We start from the raw sequence: 19684 nt of genomic DNA on the forward strand, positions 1-19684 counted from the left end.
ATATATATATATATATATATATATATATATATATATACATACACACACACACATACATATATATATATATATATATCATCATTTAACAACCGCTTTCCATGCTGGCATGGGTTGGACAGATTGACATGGAGCTGGCTGGCTGGCAGGGAGCTGTCCAAACTCCAGTTGTCTGTTTTGACATTGTTTCTATGGTTGGATGCCCTTCCTAACACCAACCACTTAACAGTGTGCTGTGTGCTTTTTATGTGCCACTGGTACGGGTGCGGTTATGCAGCACCAGCGCAAGTGCTTTTATGTGACACCTACACCTGAAAGGACAAGCCTGTATGTATGGAAGCCAGCAATTTTACTTAGCTTGACATTTCTTATCAAGTACAACCAATTGCCACATCTCCCAGTCCCTTGTCACGAGCTTCTTTTAGTTTATATCTACCAAATTCACTTACAATGCTTCAGTCAGCCTGGGACTATAGTGGAAGATACTTGCCCAAGATATCATGCAGGGTGGGGTGAACCTAAAATTATGTGGTTGGAAAGTAAAATTCTAAACTACACAACCAAGCCTGCACCTAATGTACTCTTTTTTACTCTCTCTTTTACTTGTTTCAGTCATTTGACTGCAGCCATGCTGGAGCACCGCCTTTAGTCGAGAAATTTGACCCCAGGACTTATTCTATCAGTCTTTTTTTGCCGAACCCTTAAGTTATGGGGACATAAACACACCAGCATCGGTTGTCAAGTGATGGTGGGGGAACAAACACAGACACACAAACACACATATATATATATATATATATATATATATATATATATATACGACGGGCTTCTTTCAGTTTCCGTCTACCAAATCCACTCACAAGGCTTTGGTCGGCCCGAGGCTATAGTAGAAGACACTTGCCCAAGGTGCTACGCAGTGGGAATGAACCCGGAACCATGTGGTTTGTAAGCAAGCTACTTACCACACAGCTACTCCAGTGCCTATACTTGAAAAAAAATAAAAAGAAATTGAGAGTGTAAAGATTCCTTTGCTGATTCATCCAATGACAGACTTGTTAGCTAAAACCAACAAGTTATATTTTTTTATTTGAAGAGCTGAATAAAGGTATTTTTACAAGGTTACAGAAAACAGCTGTGTGGACTAGTAATTATTCATATTACATTCACTCGGGAATGTAGGTTTTTAGATAGCTGCTTTACAGGAACTTGGATTTCATTTTATAGCTTGAGATCAAAAATAATAAAATTGAAAGTTAGTGTGAACAGAAATATACTTGTTTACTGTTCAGAATTAAACCAGGAGAAGTTATCGTTTTTGTAAGTTGAGAAGAGGAGCTGAACTCTAAGAAGGTGAATAGAGATATCGTTGAGATAGAGATCTCTGGGTTAACAGTGTCAAAAGGATACTTAACATGTGAGAAGCAGCTGGATAGAAATAGTACAACACAGACTTAGTATATGTGAGTGTGTAAAAGGCGTATACCATCTAATTCTATTATTTAATGAGATACTTCATGGTCACACTAATTGCATAGGTGGAGTCAGCATAAGCAAATTAGGCATAAGTTTATATTACTTCAATGACCTGATAAAAGTGAGATGTCAGATACTAGGGGTGTATGAAAAGTTTTGAGCCTGCAAGGCCTTTGAGACTTGAAGCCTTTCTTGTACCTTCATCAGAAGTTTTGTACCATGTTTTGTTTTTTTGAGGCTCAAGACCTTTCATACACTCCTCATATATATATATAACCAACTAGCAAAATGCATATTTGAATTAACATGTTAAAGGCACACATTTGAATGCATAAATATAAAGGAAGTATGCATATACTTATTTTATTGAATTTTTATATCTTAGCATTAGAAATATTTTTTTTTTTTTAAAAAAGAAAGATTAATAATAGCTTTTTACAAAATAAAATGAAAATGAAATATATATATTTCTTTATTCATAAAAGTCAATAATCTATCTTGTGTAATATGTGGGCGTGTATATAAAATTGAAGTAATATATACTTTTAAATGCAGAATTAGGATATGGTTGAGAAGGAATACCAACAATTCAGCAAATAGACAATTCAGTGCATAGACAATTCAGTGCATGAAATATATGCAATTTATTATTACATTATATTGGTGTTGGTTGTATATCTAATGCACACGCAACCTACAAACACAGCAGTCATAGAATAGATTAGCTATACATACACAAAAAGCATACATATAAATGAAACAAACACCAGCAAAAAAAAAAAAAAAAAAAAAACAAACAAACATATACACACACCTATACAAAATAACCTTTACCTAAATTCAATAAGATGCCCTGCACTGAATTGTTTATATGCTGAATTATCTGGTGCTAAACTGTCAGGTGCTAAATTGTTGCATCACAAGTAGAGATACAGATTGGGTCAGATATATTTGAGAAGTAGAATGGGAGTGATGTTTACTACCTACAACTATGTAAATTAGAAACTAGGAATCAAAATCAGACTAAATACTTATCAGAATATTAAAGATCATAATACCCACCAGCATATCAAAACCCAATTGAAAAAAAAAACATATGCAATGACAAATAACATTTGAATACCAAGTACAGTAATCACTCGCCATATCGAGGTTCACCGATTGTGCCCTTGTGCCCTCAGTACATGGATTTTTCTGGTTAGTATACTCTTTATTCTTTTACTTGTTTCAGTCATTTGACTGCAGCCATGCTGGAGCACTGCCTTTAGTCGAGCAAATCGACCCCAGGACTTATTCTTTGTAAGCCTATTCTATCGGTCTCTTTTGCCACACCGCTAAGTTACGGGGACGTAAACACACCAGCATCAGTTGTCAAGTGAAGTTGGGGGGACAAACATACACACACACACACACACACACATATATATATATATATATATATATAAATAAAAGACGGGCTTCTCTCAGTTTCCATCTACCAAATCCACTCACAAGGCTTTGGTTGGCCCGAGGCTATAGTAGAAGACACTTGCCCAAAGTGCCACGCAGTGGGACTGAACCCAGAACCATGAGGTTGGTAAGCAAGCTACTTACCACATTTATATCACAGTATATGTAAATTTATATCACAGGCACCTCAGTATATTGTAGGTTTCTGTGGCCATTATATATTTATATTATAAATTTTAGTTATTTCTGTGGTAAAATAAGCATTTTCACACCTGTAAATTAATAAATAAAAATACAGTACAGATTGAGATCCCCAGATGATTCATGTGCTGCAGTTCAGAAATGCAATCGATGGGGCCATGGAAGTTTATAAAAACTTTACAAAGAAGAAAAGCCAGCGCCAGCAACTACCCAGCACTATGTTCCTCACCCGCAAAAAAAAGAGAAGACATGGGTACTCCTAAGGGTACAGGGGAGAGTTTATAAAAGCTTAAATATAGAAAAATAATAAAATAAATATAAACAAATTATAAAAATAATCAAAAAATATACAGTACAGTACTGTTTCAACGTTATGGATTTTCACCTATCGCGGGGCATTTTGGAACATAACACCCACAATAGTTGAGGGATTACTGTATATAGAACAATTTTTCTCTCTCAATCTTAAGTGTACACATATGATCATTTTAAAATCCACTGCTTACATATACACGTAACTGGTTTTATTTCAGTTTCCAGCCATAAAAACTTTTCGTAAAGCTTTGGTCAGCTAAGGGATATAGTAGAAGACACTTACCCAAGGTGCCATGCAGTGGGACTAAACCTGAACTCATGTGGTTGAGAAGCGAACTTCTATAACACACAGCCACATGTATGTTAATATGTGTGTATGCATGCAACTTTGATCAAGCCAGTATCGCCCGACATCTTCACAGAGATTTGGTAATTGTAAACAAAATTAAAGCCCCACTGTTCATACAGATGGTGTGGTTTTCCTGCAGTTCACCACATAACTATGTCTTGGCTGTTTAGTATTCAATACACTAGGAGATCATTAGTGATGGTTGGCATCGGGAAGGTCATCCAGCCACAGAAACTGCTTCAATGTAGCATCCTCTAATCCATGCAAGCATGGGAAAATAGATGTTAGAATGATGGTAATGAATATATCAGATATGTACAATGGTATCACAAAATTCCGCCTTGCAGTACAGCAGCTGATAAAATACAGCCGATGCAATGTAAATATTAGCTCATGTCTCAAAAAGGTAATCTTTATTTCATCTTTCTTTTATTTGTTTCAGTCATTTGACAGCAGCCATTCTGGAGTACCACCTTGAAGGGTTTTTAATCAAACAAATTAACCCCAGGGCTTATTTTTTATTAAGCCTAATATTTATTCTATCAGTCTCTTTTGTGGAGCTGTTAAGTTTCAGGGATGTAAACACACTAGCACCAGTTGTCCAGCAGTGATTGGGGGGGGGGGAGCAAACACAACGATACACACACACACACACACACACACACACACACACACACACACACACACAAGCTTCTTTCAGTTTCCATCTACTAAATCCACTCACAAGGCTTTGGTTGGTCCCAAGGCTATAGCAGAAGACACTTGCCCAAGGTGTCACACAATGAGATTGAACCCAGAACCATGTGGTTGGGAAGCAAGCTTCTTCAACACAACCATACCTAATATATACACGTCTTTGCAAGAGTAAGCCCTGAATTTTATCTTTCCATGTTATTTTTTCACACAAACTTTTGTTATAGTTGTAATTAATTTTTAATCATAAGCATTCTTAGTGAAAATTACTTCACTTAGATTAGTAAATAAGATGTCTCCTGTAAAGCATGAGAGTATTTTCTACAGGTGTGGCTGCATGGTAAGGTTTTGCTTCCTAACCACATGATTCTGGGTTTAGTTCCACTGCTTTTCATTTTGGGCAAAAGTCTTCTATTATAGCCTTGGGTGGACCAAAGCCCTGAATGGATTTCATAAATGCAAACTGAAAGAAACTTGTGTGCATGTGTGTGTGTGTGCATGTCTCCTTGATATCGCATAGTAGTTGAAAACGAATGTCTCCTTCATTCAGGCAGTGTCCTTTGTTCCTAATCTTCTATAAAAAAAACATGTCTGGTCATGGAAAAATATTACATTACTTGGAAACAGTTAAGTGTTGATAACAGGAAGGGCATCCAGCTGTAGAAAACCTGCCTCAGCAAAATTCAGTCTGACCCATGCAAGCATGGAGAATGAATATTGAAACAATGATACAGATGATATATATACATACACATATTATATATATGTGTGTGTGTAGATATACACACACATGTACACATACATAAACACACTCTACAAGGAAAAAATTCAAAGAAAATTCAAAGAAAACCATAGCTGTAAACTGACTGTAGATTACACTCACATGAAAGATTTGAATCTAAAGAAAGGATTTAAACATCCACTAAAACGTATAACTCTATGAACAAAAACTGAAATGAAAAGGTAAAGAAAATTGTCTTACTTTATATTTTTCACTTTGTTCAATGACTTTGCCATATCTTTCCCAACGTAAGTTGCCTTTTCCTTCAAATGATGCCTTGAACTTGGCTGGTTTACCAACATCACCAAATTGCTTTCTGGGTTTAACAATAAATTCAGGTCTTTTTTCATCTGTTGCTGGCCTGGGAGTCACTGCTGGAGTTTCCACATCTTCTGTCCTAAAAAAATGTATAAAGCAATAGACACAAGCTTTTAGATATGCCTTTCACCACAACCAATATTCTATATGGCATGATCAGAGATTAGCAAAGCTTCCTACTGAATGTAAAATAAAAACAATTTCAGTAATCTCTAAAAGAACAAGACTATTTCATTAGGATGGTACTATCCACCTGAAAGGAAAATTTAGAAAAGGGGTGGACAAGGAGACTTATTTTTGCAGCTGCTCTTAATTGAGTCTAAATACTTATGGTACTTCAGATAAAGCCAAAGACAGGCTCACATATTTCATTTCTTCATTTAACATCTATTTTTCCATGTAAGTGTGGGTTGGACTGGGACACATTTGGGGAAAGCCTTTATGGCAGGGTGCTCTGCCTGTCACTAACTCTTACACATTTTTTTCAATTAAGAAATTGATTTTATTCCAAAGGGCTTTGAAAGCACAAAACAACTACTTGTAATGTTAACCCGTTATATAAACATACTGCCATCTCACTAAAGTGAAGTTGTGGGATATCAACATTCTCATATATTATTTCTTTATTACCCACAGGGGGCTAAACATATAGAGGACAAACAGGGACAGACAAGCGGATTAAGTTGATTACATCAGCTCCAGTGCGTAACTGGTACTTATTTAATCGACCCCAAAAGGATGGACAGCAAAGTCAATCTCAGCAGAATTTGAACACAGAATGTAACGGCAGCCAAAATACCACTAAGCATTTCGGCTAGCATGCTAACGATTCTGCCAGCTCGCCGCCCTCATACATTCTCGTACATTTGTGCACACAAACACACACACACACACACACACACACACACACACACACACACAAATTATAGGCTTCCTACAGTTTCTGTCAGCCAAAATTACGAAGTAGAAGGCACTGCCCAAGATACAGTGCAATGGAAATGAACCCCAAAATACTTGAATGCAACAGGAACTTTTAATACTACAGCTGTCCTTGCATCTTTACAAAATTTAATTTTCAGTGTAATGTCACGACAAATGAAACGTAAGTTACATTCAAAATTGGAAGAAAAAAAACTCAAACATTCAAAATAATACAGCAAATAGTCTCAGGTTAAAATTTGCAACAAAACAATTGAGTATGAAAGGGATATTGTTTAAAGCAATTGGAGAAGTTTCATCAAGTACAACAGAGACTGGCATCAACAGTCTGTAATACTTGGTTGATATTTTATGATCAATAATTTTCCCAATCAACCATAGAGAATGCAAGGAAGAGGAAAATTGCACTTTGATAAAGAATGAATACTGAATTGATGAAATAGTATTGCATATATATATATATATATATATATATATGATGATGATATATAATTTATGTAAACTGTGCTTGTAAGGTTTACAGTTGAAACTAGAGTTCTTACATGTAAATAACACGAATTAATAGCATTCATTACTCAGGACATTCATGAAAAGAAGTGGAATGGTTGCAATCAAGAAATTTAAAAACAATTATGAAGTCCATTAGCTGTAAGTTAACCTCAATCAATGAAGTTCACTGCCTGCCTGCCTGCATACGCACACATTTGTATTTGTACATGCATAATATTTAGTGTAGTGTAGGTGTGTGTGTGTGTGTCTGTGTGTGTGTGCACGCACATCTCGTCCTCCATTTTTCAGAGAGTAAGAGATGTAATGGGGATTTGGTTGCTAGTTCAATCAGGCTGAGCAGCCATGTTAGAGCAGGCAATCACACAGATGATCCCTTATTAACTCAAATGACCTCGTTAAGGACCCTTCAGTAGTTCAAGAAATCATATGGAAGATCTCTTTTGCTTAAGTGACCATATAAAAAAACCTATTATTTTAAGTAACCACATAATGGATCCCTCAGGTGTTCAAAAGAACATGTTGATGGTGCTTCCTTAGTTCAAGTAATCACATAGAAAACTCTTCATTACCCTGCAGAGCCAATAGATTACAAGGGCAAATTAGGTTTCTAGTATGTGATGGCTAGCATGTTAATTGTGAAATGGTTATTGGATTTGGTTCCTTTCCATAGTTTCATAAATAATTCTAATATTCTTCATATACAGGCACAGGCATGGAAGTGTGGTTAAGAAGCTTGCATCCTAACCATTTGGTCTTGGGTCCAGTCTCATTGCCTGACACCTTGGGTAAGTGTCTTCTATTATAGCCCAGGGCTGACTAAACCGTGTGAATAGATTTATAAATGGAAATTTTGAGAACCCTGTTGTGTGTGTGTGTACTCTTATCTTGCATACTCTTATCTTGACATCATGCGGTCATTGTAAATGAGCATCAATGAAACAAGTGATGTTGTACATTTCCAGTCTTCCATGAAAAACGTCTGACCATAGGGGAATATTAACTTGCTTCGAAACAGGTCGGTGTAGGCAGCAGGAAGGTTGTAAAAAATCTGCCTCCGGTTTCATCTGAACCATGCAAGCATGGAAAAACGAATGTCAAATGATCATGAGGATTTCAAACTTTCAAAAGAAAGAACTGCTATTAATTCATATTATTTACATGTCAGGACTCTGGTTTCAATGTCAAACTTTCATAACACACTTTGCATAAATAATATATGCAACACTTTTATCAATCCAGCATTTTTATACATTATCTTGTTGGGATAAAAAAACATTTTCCACCCTTAGAAACGTATGTTATTTCACATTCCAGTTTTTTCATTTTCCTCATTTCTTTCTCACACCTCTCTCTCTCTCTAAACATTCATTGTGTTGAAAACAGTCAATTTAAAGGAGTGGCTGCTCTCTACCAAAACCTCCTGCACTATATATATACAACAGAGAGGAAATAATATTTAAATAGCTAATACATCTGATAATAACAACTGTATAAACACTATATGTGCTTAACTAATTCAGAACATAGTAAAAAAAAATAGTGTCAGGTAGGCAAGTTCGCTGTTCTTAGGTTAACCTAATTAATTAAGGTTAAGAAGTAAGAACAATGAAAACAACAAAAGTTATGATCTAGATGCAGATATATAAAACTGACATATGCACACGTGTAGGAAGTAAATACCTATGCAGGCCTTACTGCTAGCAAAGATAAGTAAAGAATCTGAATAAAGAATCTAAAATACAGTGCTCAGATAATAGTTCTAGGTAGGTTGCAAGAAACTAGTCCAAATCAAAGAGCAATTACTTTTATGCTGCCCAATAGCAGAACAAGGAAGACATCCTCAAAATTGAATTACAAGAACATCATAGACACAGGTATAGTTGTGAGGTTAAGTAGGTTGCTTCACAACCACAGTGTAGTTTCTAATTTGCTCCTGCTACATGGCATTGTGGGCAAGTGTCATCTACTACAACCTTGGGCTGATCAATACTTTGAGAGTGTAAAAAGGTAGCCAAAATCTGTATGAAAGTTCATCTGTATGTGCGTGTTAGTGCAGTTCCATTTGTGCTTTGTTGCTTTCACACTGTATAAAATAATGTCACTGATGCATAGGTAGTATCACTCTTCACCTCCATTGCAAATATGTGTCTACCTGTCGAACAGTTATAATTCAAAATACAATGGGACTAAGTACATTACTTGGAAATAAGTAAAGTTTGGCAACAGGAAGGGTATCTGGGTATAGAAAAACTGACTCAGTAAGTCACATCCAAACCAGGCTAGCATGGGAAAAGCAGGCATTAAAACGACGATGATGATCATCATCATCATTGCTGTTAAGAACTCAGGACTGCATAACAATTATTCTGATGGTACAAGAAAAGAATTTTATGGAAATAATACAAAAGCATAGTCCCTCTTCTAAATGAAATCAACATTACAATAAACACCAAGACAGACTCAGAAGAATAGGCCCTTTAACATATATATCTGAGGAATAATGAATCTTATGTAAAAAAGCAATAAAATAAAATAGGTAATACTTTTTTTTAAAAGAGAAAATAAAAGACACTCGCATATAAAACTGCTTCCACAGCCAATGTCATGTAAAAGGCATACAGAACACTCTGTGAAGTGGCAGGTGTTAGGAAAGGCATCCAGCCATAGAAACCAAAGTAAAACAGACATTGAGGCTTGGCACAGTCCTCTAGCTTGTTGGCTTTTATCAAACCATCCAACCTATGCCAGTATGGAAAACAGATGCAAATCCAGAGAATGGCAACTTGACTGGCATAAAATCAGTCACACACTACAACCTCTGGCCAATCATGTACTGCCACCTCTTTTTGCTTTGTCTATCAGTACTATTATGGCCTCTGTTCCTCAGAAGTGACTGATCAAGAAATCCTTTCCTGTAAGCATCAATCTGCAACTTTCAGAGGAAGCTTAAATCTCACTGACACCACCAGAGAGCCTGCAAAGGAACCATGGACACTGCTTCTTCCTCCAGACTGTTTGCTTAAGAAGCTTGCTTTGCATCATAGTTTCAAGTTCATTCCCATGGGGTTTCAGGCTGAGCCTCACAGCCCAGTACTTTGGGAAAGTGTCTGCTATTATAGCCTAAGGTCAACCAATGCCTTGTAAATTAATTTGGTAGATGCAAACTGCGAGGAAGCCCATTGTGTGCATGCGTGTATATGTCCATGTGTGTATATGTGCATGTGTGTTACACATCGCCAATTAAGAACCAGTGTTGGTTTGTTCATGTCACAAGAGAATAAGTACGAGGCTTGAAAAGAGAAATAATTACTGGGACTGATTTGTTTAACTAAAACCCTTCAAGGCAGCACCAGAACATGGCCGCAGTCAAATGACAAGCAAGTAAAAGATATGCTTATGTGAACATGTAATAATAAAGCTAAGTATTTAATAAAGAAAAACAAAGCTAATTTCAGAGGAATTTGAACTCAGAACATCAAGAGTCATAACTAAATACAATAAGATGCTCTGACGAGCCTATCGATCCACTTGTCCTGAGAGTAGAGTATAACTAACAAGTGACTGGTTAGCTTGCAGTGTTAATTCAAATGCTTAGCTGCCAGCAACTGTACTAATGGTTACTGTGCAAAAAAATCATCCCATGTTAACTTCATCATGCTTAGACATCTGCAAACAGTTGGATATTTTAGTTAATTACAAGAAACATTTATAACAAAGCTCAGTGAACAATAAGTTAGAACCTTGCATTACTTTTGAGATAACAGATTACACACAAAAAGATGGTAGGTGAATGTAACCTGTCTAAATTTGTAAAAGTACTGATAGGTGTAGACATGGCTGTGAGGTTGAGAAGTTTGCTTTACAACTGTGTGGTTTAGGGTTTGGCCCCAGTGTGCTACTTTGCGCAACTGTCTTCTACCTCACATTGACGAATGTCTTCTGAATAACCTCACATACAGATAGATTAATAGATACATACACATAGTGAAATGGTAGATATTTTTTTTTTAACTTCCCGTTTTTCACATGGTGAATTGTAATGAAAAATATAAAAAAAGAAGGAAAGTTCTTTTATTGTTTCATTCATTTACTTGTTTCAGTCATTTGACTGCGGCCATGCTGGAACACCACCTTTAGTTGAACAAATCAACCCGCGGAGACTTATTCTTTGTAAGCCTAGTACTTATTCTATTGGTCTCTTTTGCTGAACCGCTAAGTTACGGGGACATAAACACACCAACATTGGTTGTCAAGTTACAGTGGGGGGACAAACACAGACACACAAACATATATATACAATGGGCTTCTTTCAGTTTCTGTCTGCGAAATCCACTTACAAGGCTTTGGTCGGCCCGAGGCTATAGAAGAAGACACTTGCCCAAGGTGTCACACAGTGGAACTGAACCCAGACTTATGTGGTTGGGAAGCATGTGCCTATAAAATGCGCAAAAGTTTTATGTTGGACAAAAATTTTAATGTTTTTATGAAATAATATATTTACCTTTTTGACCGGTTTTACTAGCACTAATCATGACTAAGAGAGGACTGTGCCAAGCCTGAATGTCTGTTTTACTTTGGTTTCTATGGCTGGATGCCTTTCCTAACACCTGCCACTTCAGAGTGTTCTGTATGCCTTTTACATGACACTGGCTGTGGAAGCAGTTTTATATGCGAGTGTCTTTTATTTTCTCTTCTAAAAAAAAGTATTCCCTATTTTATTTTATTGCTTTTTTACATAAGATTCATTATTCCTCAGATATATATGTTAAAGGGCCTATTCTTCTGAGTCTGTCTTGGTGTTTATTGTAATGTTGATTTCATTTAGAAGAGGGACTATGCTTTTGTATTATTTCCATAAAATTCTTTTCTTGTACCATCAGAATAATTGTCATGCAGTCCTGAGTTCTTAACAGCAATGATGATGATGATGATCACTAATCATAATAAAGAGAAGACAGCAGATAACTGAGCCCTGATGGACTTCTATCAGTGTGTTAAAGTCCTTACTAAATTCATAGTTAACTCTCACCTTACTGACTGCACATCTGTACAAGGCCTGCATAGCCCTCACAAGCCACAAGGAGGAATATGGTGAGACTGGTTAAGAATATTAGGCCTCAACAACGATATACTGCTCACTTCTAAGTTTCACCAACTACAGTGAATATGCTTCACTGATGCAATGTAACAAGATTGAAACTTGACTGTTGCATTCACCAGTTGGTTATAAAAGACCCATCCTAACTGTGTTATCTATATTATTCCAAAACTTTAGATTAGCTAACATTGAACTTTTAAGTTGCTTTTAGATCTGAAACATGCTCAGAGGGATTTTTTTTTTCTTCTAATTGCAAGAATAATCTCAGTTCTATATTTAAGAGATGAGGAATTATGTACATTATTTACGGATATTTACATTATTTGACGGATATTTGTTCTCATCCTGTTTGTTGTTAACACAATGTTTCAGCTGATATACCCTCCAGCCTTCATCAGGTGTCTTGAGGAAATTTCGAACCTGGGTTCTCATTCCTAAGGTATTTTTCGATATTATTATTATTCAGGTCACTGCCTGGAAACGAACTCGGAATCTTGGGGTTAGTAGCCTGCACTCTTAACCACTATGCTATATGCCCGTGGGCAATTATGGAGAGAATTTTAGGGAAAAATGGAGACCACCTCCCCCTGTGGGATGAAGTTAAAATAATAGATAGAGAACACCACTGGAAAATATGAAAACTAAAAGAAGCAGCACACATGCTAGGACACAACAACCTCCTAAGCAGACAGAGTGCAGATATGAGTAGTATATGGGAACTGGTATTAAGGAAGGATAGGAAAATATTAGATTTATAAGCCCTAAAATTCACCCCATAATTAATTGCCCACGGGCATATGGCGTAGTGGTTAAGAGCACGGGCTACTAACCCCAAGATTCCGAGTTCGATTCCAGACAGTGACCTGAATAATAATAATAATATCGAAAAATATCTTAGGAATGAGAACCCAGGTTCGAAATTTCCCCATGACACCTGATGAAGGCTGGAGGGTATATCAGCCAAAACGTGTTAACAACAAACAAGATGAGGACAAATATGTCAAATGTAAATAATATAGAATAATCTCAGTTATTCATTTCTCTAATATTACTTGTGAGAGACTCCATTGTAAGTATACTTAGCATGCAGAATGCTATCTAGAGGTAACTCCCTTCAGATCTACTGAGGAAAATAGTTCACCTTGTTTTTCAGTAAGTTAACTCTGTAGTTAACATGCTCCTATATAAGGTACTCTGTATGTGCTGTCCCAGCATCTTTACAATATAAATCCTTTTATTCTTTTATTAGTTTCAGTCAATGGACAGCAGTCATGCTGGGGTACTGTCATCAGAGGTTTAGCTACATATATTGATCCCTAAACATCACATAGTACTTGTTTTCGCAATCTCTATCACTTAAATGATTATGTTCACCTTGGCATAAAGGGACATAAAGACAGAATAAATACCACAGAGTATTTTAGTGTGATGCACTAATTTTTCTGCAAACCATCAATATAAACACACATTTTATGCATATATATCAGCATGTACGTATATGCGTCTGTATGTGTAGACAGTATTTTCATGTTAATATTTTCTTGTAATGAGGCATACACAATTTCCCAAGTTTTAATAGTGCAAATGCCTGCATTAAATACAACATTGAACACCTAATGCAATTAGCATCTCTTTTCTCTTGTAGATTTCCACTTGAAATTAACATTTTTTATGATGTTCAAAGATCTGTTTGACTATTTCATATCAGCCTTATTTGCAAGAACAAAATCTTTGTACATTAATATAATCAATCACAGTGAAAATAAATGCATAGTAAATAAGTTCATTAAGGCATTGCATATTGCTCCAAGATTAAATGAATGCCTTAAAATTTTTTATTAGAATAGGACCCGTAAAAGAAAGAAAAAGAGACCACAAGGAACAACTGTTTCTTCTGATGACACACTTAAGTAAACATGGTCTCTATGCAATTAGATACACAACATAAAGAGCTGAACTTAAAACTTTACCCAATCAGAACCATCTAAGAGGTTGCCATTTGAAGTTTATTTTTAAATTCAATATTTTCTCAAACGGCAACTTCTTAGAGAAGGTTCTGATTGAATACAGTTTTAAGTTCAGTTCTTTATGCTGTGTATGTAATTGCATAGAAACCATATTTACTTAAGTGTGTCATCAGAAGGAAAAACTGAATGAACTTCTAATCCCAATTGAATAAGTACACTATAAAATGGCTTGATTGGAGATGCCAACAAATACTCTAGATTTTACATAGTGTACACTACAGAATGTATGAAAATGTATTACATGGCCTGTACTGAACACCCTGGGTATGACATTAAACTGCATCTGGTAGTGAGGTTCCAGTTTAGGAGTTCTGAATTTGTGGGGAGCATGGAGTCACTCCTTCATTACCATTACTGCCGGGTCCATTCTGAGCTGGAATGGTAGTACCTGTCAGGGTACCATCTATGGGTTAAATAGATTTTTGTAAGGATAGATTGAGCCCCTTACCAGCAGTGAAAGCAATCAATCTAGGAGAAGGGAAACTTTAAAATTAATACTCTCTTCCAACATGCCTTGAGTCAGCGCAGAAAAATATGGCTGATGAAACTAACATAAGGTATGTCCAGTAATATAGATTCAGGTCAACAAACGACCTGGAGGGAACATCAGCAGCAGCCCTTGACAGGTATGGCAGATGTGCTCTTGCCAAAGATCAAATACTATGGAAGCAAGTATCTCATGTCGGTGCACATTCTGCCGCAGGCAGAGAGCAGGAAATGATGAAATGATCACTGAATACCCAACATTTAAGACTTGTCTGTTGAACAACATACATAAACTGACATGGGTGTATTAGTAATTTGTTTATTAAAATAACATATATCCATTATGCACTTACAACCACAAACCAACAATCGTTAGTAGTTTAGCCCCTTGACTGGCAAAAGTCTTTTGTTGATTTGTCTACATCCTATTCTCACTATACTCTTCATTTCTATATTAAAGCCAATATACTGAATAAATTTATGTTTCTCTGTATTCTTTATTGTTAAGTGGCTTTCATCTCTTTTCTATACATGAACTAATAAATAAAAATTCAGTTAAGACATATTTTAAAACAGGTCAAAGTAAAAAAAGAGGTATGTCACAATACAAACATTCAGTGAACAATCAATTCAATGAGAATATGTAGTAAAATACCCATAATAATACTAATACTAACAATTTCACACACAAATTCCTAACAAGACAGTTTATTTATGGCTGCGTAACTATTTAAAACTTTTCTATTTATCAGCTAAAATTGCCTTTTTTTTTCTTTTTTTGAAACTAACTTTTCCTCAGAAAATCTATAGCACAACCACTATTCAGAAAAAGCTCCATACAGTTTTTATGATGCCAGAAAAGCAGATTTTCTTAAAGGTTACAATAAATTTATGAAGCAAGAAGATAATAAAAATATACACACAAATATCCATATGACTGTATGAAGTAATAAGTGGAAGTGGCATGAGGGGGAGCAAAGCAGGAATATAAGACCAGATGTAACATACCAATTTCATATGTCATCCAGTAAAAGTGATCTGTCAATTAATTTTTTTTTTTTTTTCTTATATTTTTAATATAAAAGCTTAAAGTTGTCTTTCAGCTAAAAAAAAATTTGTTTAAATAAAATAAGGTTTTGTACTTTAAATTTGAATGACAATGATCTCTTATTTCAAAAGCCACTTCAGGGGGATGAAGCACAGTTTAGAATGCCTGAAAGGTCATATGCCTTTCCACTTAAATGATGTATGAATGAGAGTCACAAAATAGTAATTCAATGAAATTTATGTGGGAGTGCTTCCATTCATGTGTATGACAACAAACGTATAATCGGAAGTAGTCAAAATTAGGAAATAAGCTAAGGTGAAGTAGCTAATTTGACAACATGACATGCTGATTACCTCAAGGAATGTAATATTAAATTCATGTTAGTTGACAAAAATTTATTTCTGATAAAGAAAACTTTTCAAAGTATAACAATTTCATTAATGAAGATACTTAAAAAGTTGCTGAATCGTACATACATAACTGCATCAAAACTAAAAATCAAAATGTCACACTCATCAAACTAGTAATTTAAACCGAGAATCATTAAACGATTTAATAAGAGTATTTCAATATTTAATGTCCTCACCTTATACTCTGCATATGCTGATCAACTGAAAAAGAAAAAATACAAATCAGTGATACAATGAATAAAATTTCATCTTCTAAATATATTAAGAGATATAAAAATATCTTAATAACGTTTGCAACATCCAACACAACCAACTTCTTAAAGAATTATAATTTAATAACTTTATTTTTATCTACTCGATATTCAACACAAAAATAAGTTTTTGTAGTTTTGAATTAGAAATTAGGCTTATTGATCAAATCCAGATTCAAAGAATCACCAGAGATCTTGTTTATATCTTTTCTATTTTGCACTTGTAAAAGTAATTCTTAGTTTTCCAAGTTACATTTCACTTCACATTTTCTCACCTTAAAAAAAAAAAATACCTCCAGTCATGAAATCAAAATTAGAAACGATAATTTAGTGACCTTCAAAAATAGCAAATATTTTAAAAAGGGAAATAACAAAAGTACAAGCATTTATTAATATACAGAAAAAAAAAAACAGTAAAATTCATTGAATAATTTCTCTTCATTTATGATGTTTTGTCAGAGGGTATGGCATTAATGCGAGTGTGAATTATATTAATTAGATATAAACACAAGTTAGTTATGACTTAAAATAGTAGTCTGCAAATTGCATCAGTTAATTTAAGATTTTTATGGAACAGCCTAAAAGAAAGTTACACCTAGAATTTATTTCTTGCTGCTAGTTTATTTACAATTTTAAGAAAAGGGAGAAAGAATAGCTTTTCCATGTATCCCTGCAATTCTATGAGCATTGGTTTTGAAATTGCTTTATTAGTTACATTTCAGTTTTTAATATGGTTTCCATTTTATGTTGCAAATCCGATTTAAGATTCTTTTAATATAAAAATTAACATTGCAAGGTCAAACTACAACCAAGTAGCAATGTTAACATAAAATTGGTAGCACATGAGAAATAGCCTTGTTCACACTGCAGAAAGTGTTGAGTAAAAACTCTATACTGCACAGTCAGAGCAAAGAACAGATAATCAAAGGTTACAGTGAAATCCCAGACAAGCAGATAGGAAGCAAGAACTTAAAATGCACCAAATATATTCAAGTAACCAATTACAGGAGCAGTAAAGAAATAAATTAAATGGACATCTTGGACAGCTTGTATATTATACTATAGATGATGCAATTGGTATTGCATAAGTTGACCTTGGTTCATTGAGAATGAAGTGTTAACCTTTGAAAAATACTGAATATACAAGTTTATTACGTGACTAAGCTTCAAAAGTATTGTGTAAAATGTAGGCAGAAAACATAGTTTAAACAATAAATGTTAAAAGATTTTGTTCCTTCACTCTTTCACTTTTCCTTCTATATATCAATGACTTATTTGCTGCTACAAATAAGCCATTGATATATAGAATTAACAATACCCATTGTCACACAGATGACACAACTCTTCATTCCTCCCAAATATACCCCAACCATGCATTATCTATTCACAATATAGACCCCACATGCCAATTCTAACCAAACCCATGCTGGCTTTATGAACAGAGCTGTGAAAAAACATCTTTCAATTGGGATATACCAATCTTGTTTCTTTCAACAACAAGAAAGCACAATTAATGCCCATTATTAAGACATCATTTCACCATTCAGCCCCTTCGTCATAATCAGTACTCCATTAAAGCCCTCAAAATCAATCCAGTTGTTGGGCCTCACTATCACTGAGGATCTTTCTTGGCAAAAACAGATCCTTAACATAGCTAGGACGACATCCCAACAACTAGCTTTTCCTTCATGACCAAACCATGCTTCAGTCTCTACAAATTTCAGGTAAGGCCCAAAATGAGTATTGCTCTTACATCTGGGATAGTGCTGCTGTTGTACAAATGAACATCCTAAACTCCAGCCAGAAAAGAGCCACCCAACTGTTTGGCATAAAGTCATTCACAGATACACACCAGCCTCTTACCCATAAACATGCTGTCTTCTCTCTCTACCATTCTACTTCTACAATAATGGCCTCTGATGCCCAGTGCTGGCTGGGATCATACCAGCACCACTCAAGCATTCCTGTTCTGCTCATCTCCTCTCATCACCTATGTTGTGTTGAGGCCCAACACCAATTACTAAACCCAGTTTTTCCTTCCTAGAATGTTAGTTCTCTAAAATTCCTTCCCCACTAATTGTCTTTTCTACAGGTATTGATTTACAAAGGCATCAACCACATCAATCTAAGAGGACTTACAAAAGCCATGAGCACTGCTCCTTCCTCTAAACCTGGCAAGCATTAAGTTTAAAAACAAAAAAACACATACTAATACAGATTATATAACAATGGATACCGAGGGAAACTTAGTAGTAGCTAAGTTAGATTAAAAAACAATGGGACTTGCACATTGCAGATAACCACAATGCATAAACGAATGATGTATAGCAAATCTATTTAACAAATGGTGCAAAAATGAGGATCATCATTATCATTGTCCAGTTTCGTAGAGCAATATTAAATATGGAACTGTAAGTCTTAAACACAATCCCAGGAAACAATAGCAAAGTCTTTGAGGAACTAAAGAAAGTTATAAATCAGATACTTAACATAAAAGGCCATTTATGTTGGAGAGTGAGATGATATAGTCACCAATACTCACAGGTTTACTCTTACCTGGAGTGGTAATGGCTGTTAAAGGATCCAGTTATAAGCCAAAAACCTGAATATGACCCTTTGGCAAATGCACACAAGACGTATGTGTGTGTACATACCTTGATGTCACATGACCAGTCTCCTTACGAAAAGGTTAAACAAACCTTGTGCCTCAAGGGTAAACTCAGGGGAGCAGAAGAACTTCTCAAGTAAGCAGTAAACAAACCTGCAGAAGGCAATGGAAAACTACTACTGCTGTCTCTTTCACAAATAAAATCATGAGTCTTCAAACTTTGTCATGAAAGTCCATGACAGCCAATATTTGTAGACATAACAAAGAGGTGGGGCGATAAAGAGAGATCAATTTCATATATGGATTTTTTTTTCTTTAAATTGTATTAGAAACCTTAGTTTTTATTTCATGTAACAACTTGCATAGCACTTTATCTATCTCTGCATCATGTCTATTTTTGCTCCCTTGGTCTACCTCCTTGGCTCACCAAGTACCAGACAAGTATCTTCCTTTCTCAACTCATGTTATTTGGTATTTTTTAATCAGTTACACTTATCTGACTTTCAGACTCATAAAGTAGCAATGTTGACATTTAATCTGGCAGCTATGTTCAGTATATCACAAATTCTTTATAACCTTCGTTGTAAGAGCTACTTACTTTCATTGTCTGAACATCTAGTTAACAAATTGCAATGTATAATTCTGTTAGTATACATGACACCTTTTAGTTTATTTGTCAGTGAAGATTTTCAATTTAAGTATATACTGACAGAATCATATATGTGTGTATA

The 19684-nt window shown here is 35.2% G+C and overlaps 1 protein-coding gene across 6 annotated transcripts in view; it reads right to left on the minus strand.

Annotated features, from left to right (window-relative positions):
- The window catches only part of LOC106874322 (myosin light chain kinase, smooth muscle), a 145560-nt gene that overhangs the window by 81291 nt on the left and 44585 nt on the right, over positions 1-19684 (minus strand). For all 6 annotated transcript variants that reach the window (XM_052965923.1, XM_052965921.1, XM_052965920.1 and 3 more), the window contains 2 exons: positions 16271-16295; positions 5460-5655 (listed from right to left, as the gene is read on the minus strand). In XM_052965923.1, the coding sequence (XP_052821883.1) occupies positions 5460-5655; positions 16271-16295 (221 nt within the window). The remainder of the gene's footprint in view (positions 1-5459; positions 5656-16270; positions 16296-19684) is intronic.

The sequence above is a fragment of the Octopus bimaculoides genome, chromosome 2 (assembly GCF_001194135.2).
Source record: "Octopus bimaculoides isolate UCB-OBI-ISO-001 chromosome 2, ASM119413v2, whole genome shotgun sequence".
NCBI classification, from domain to species: domain Eukaryota; kingdom Metazoa; phylum Mollusca; class Cephalopoda; order Octopoda; family Octopodidae; genus Octopus; species Octopus bimaculoides.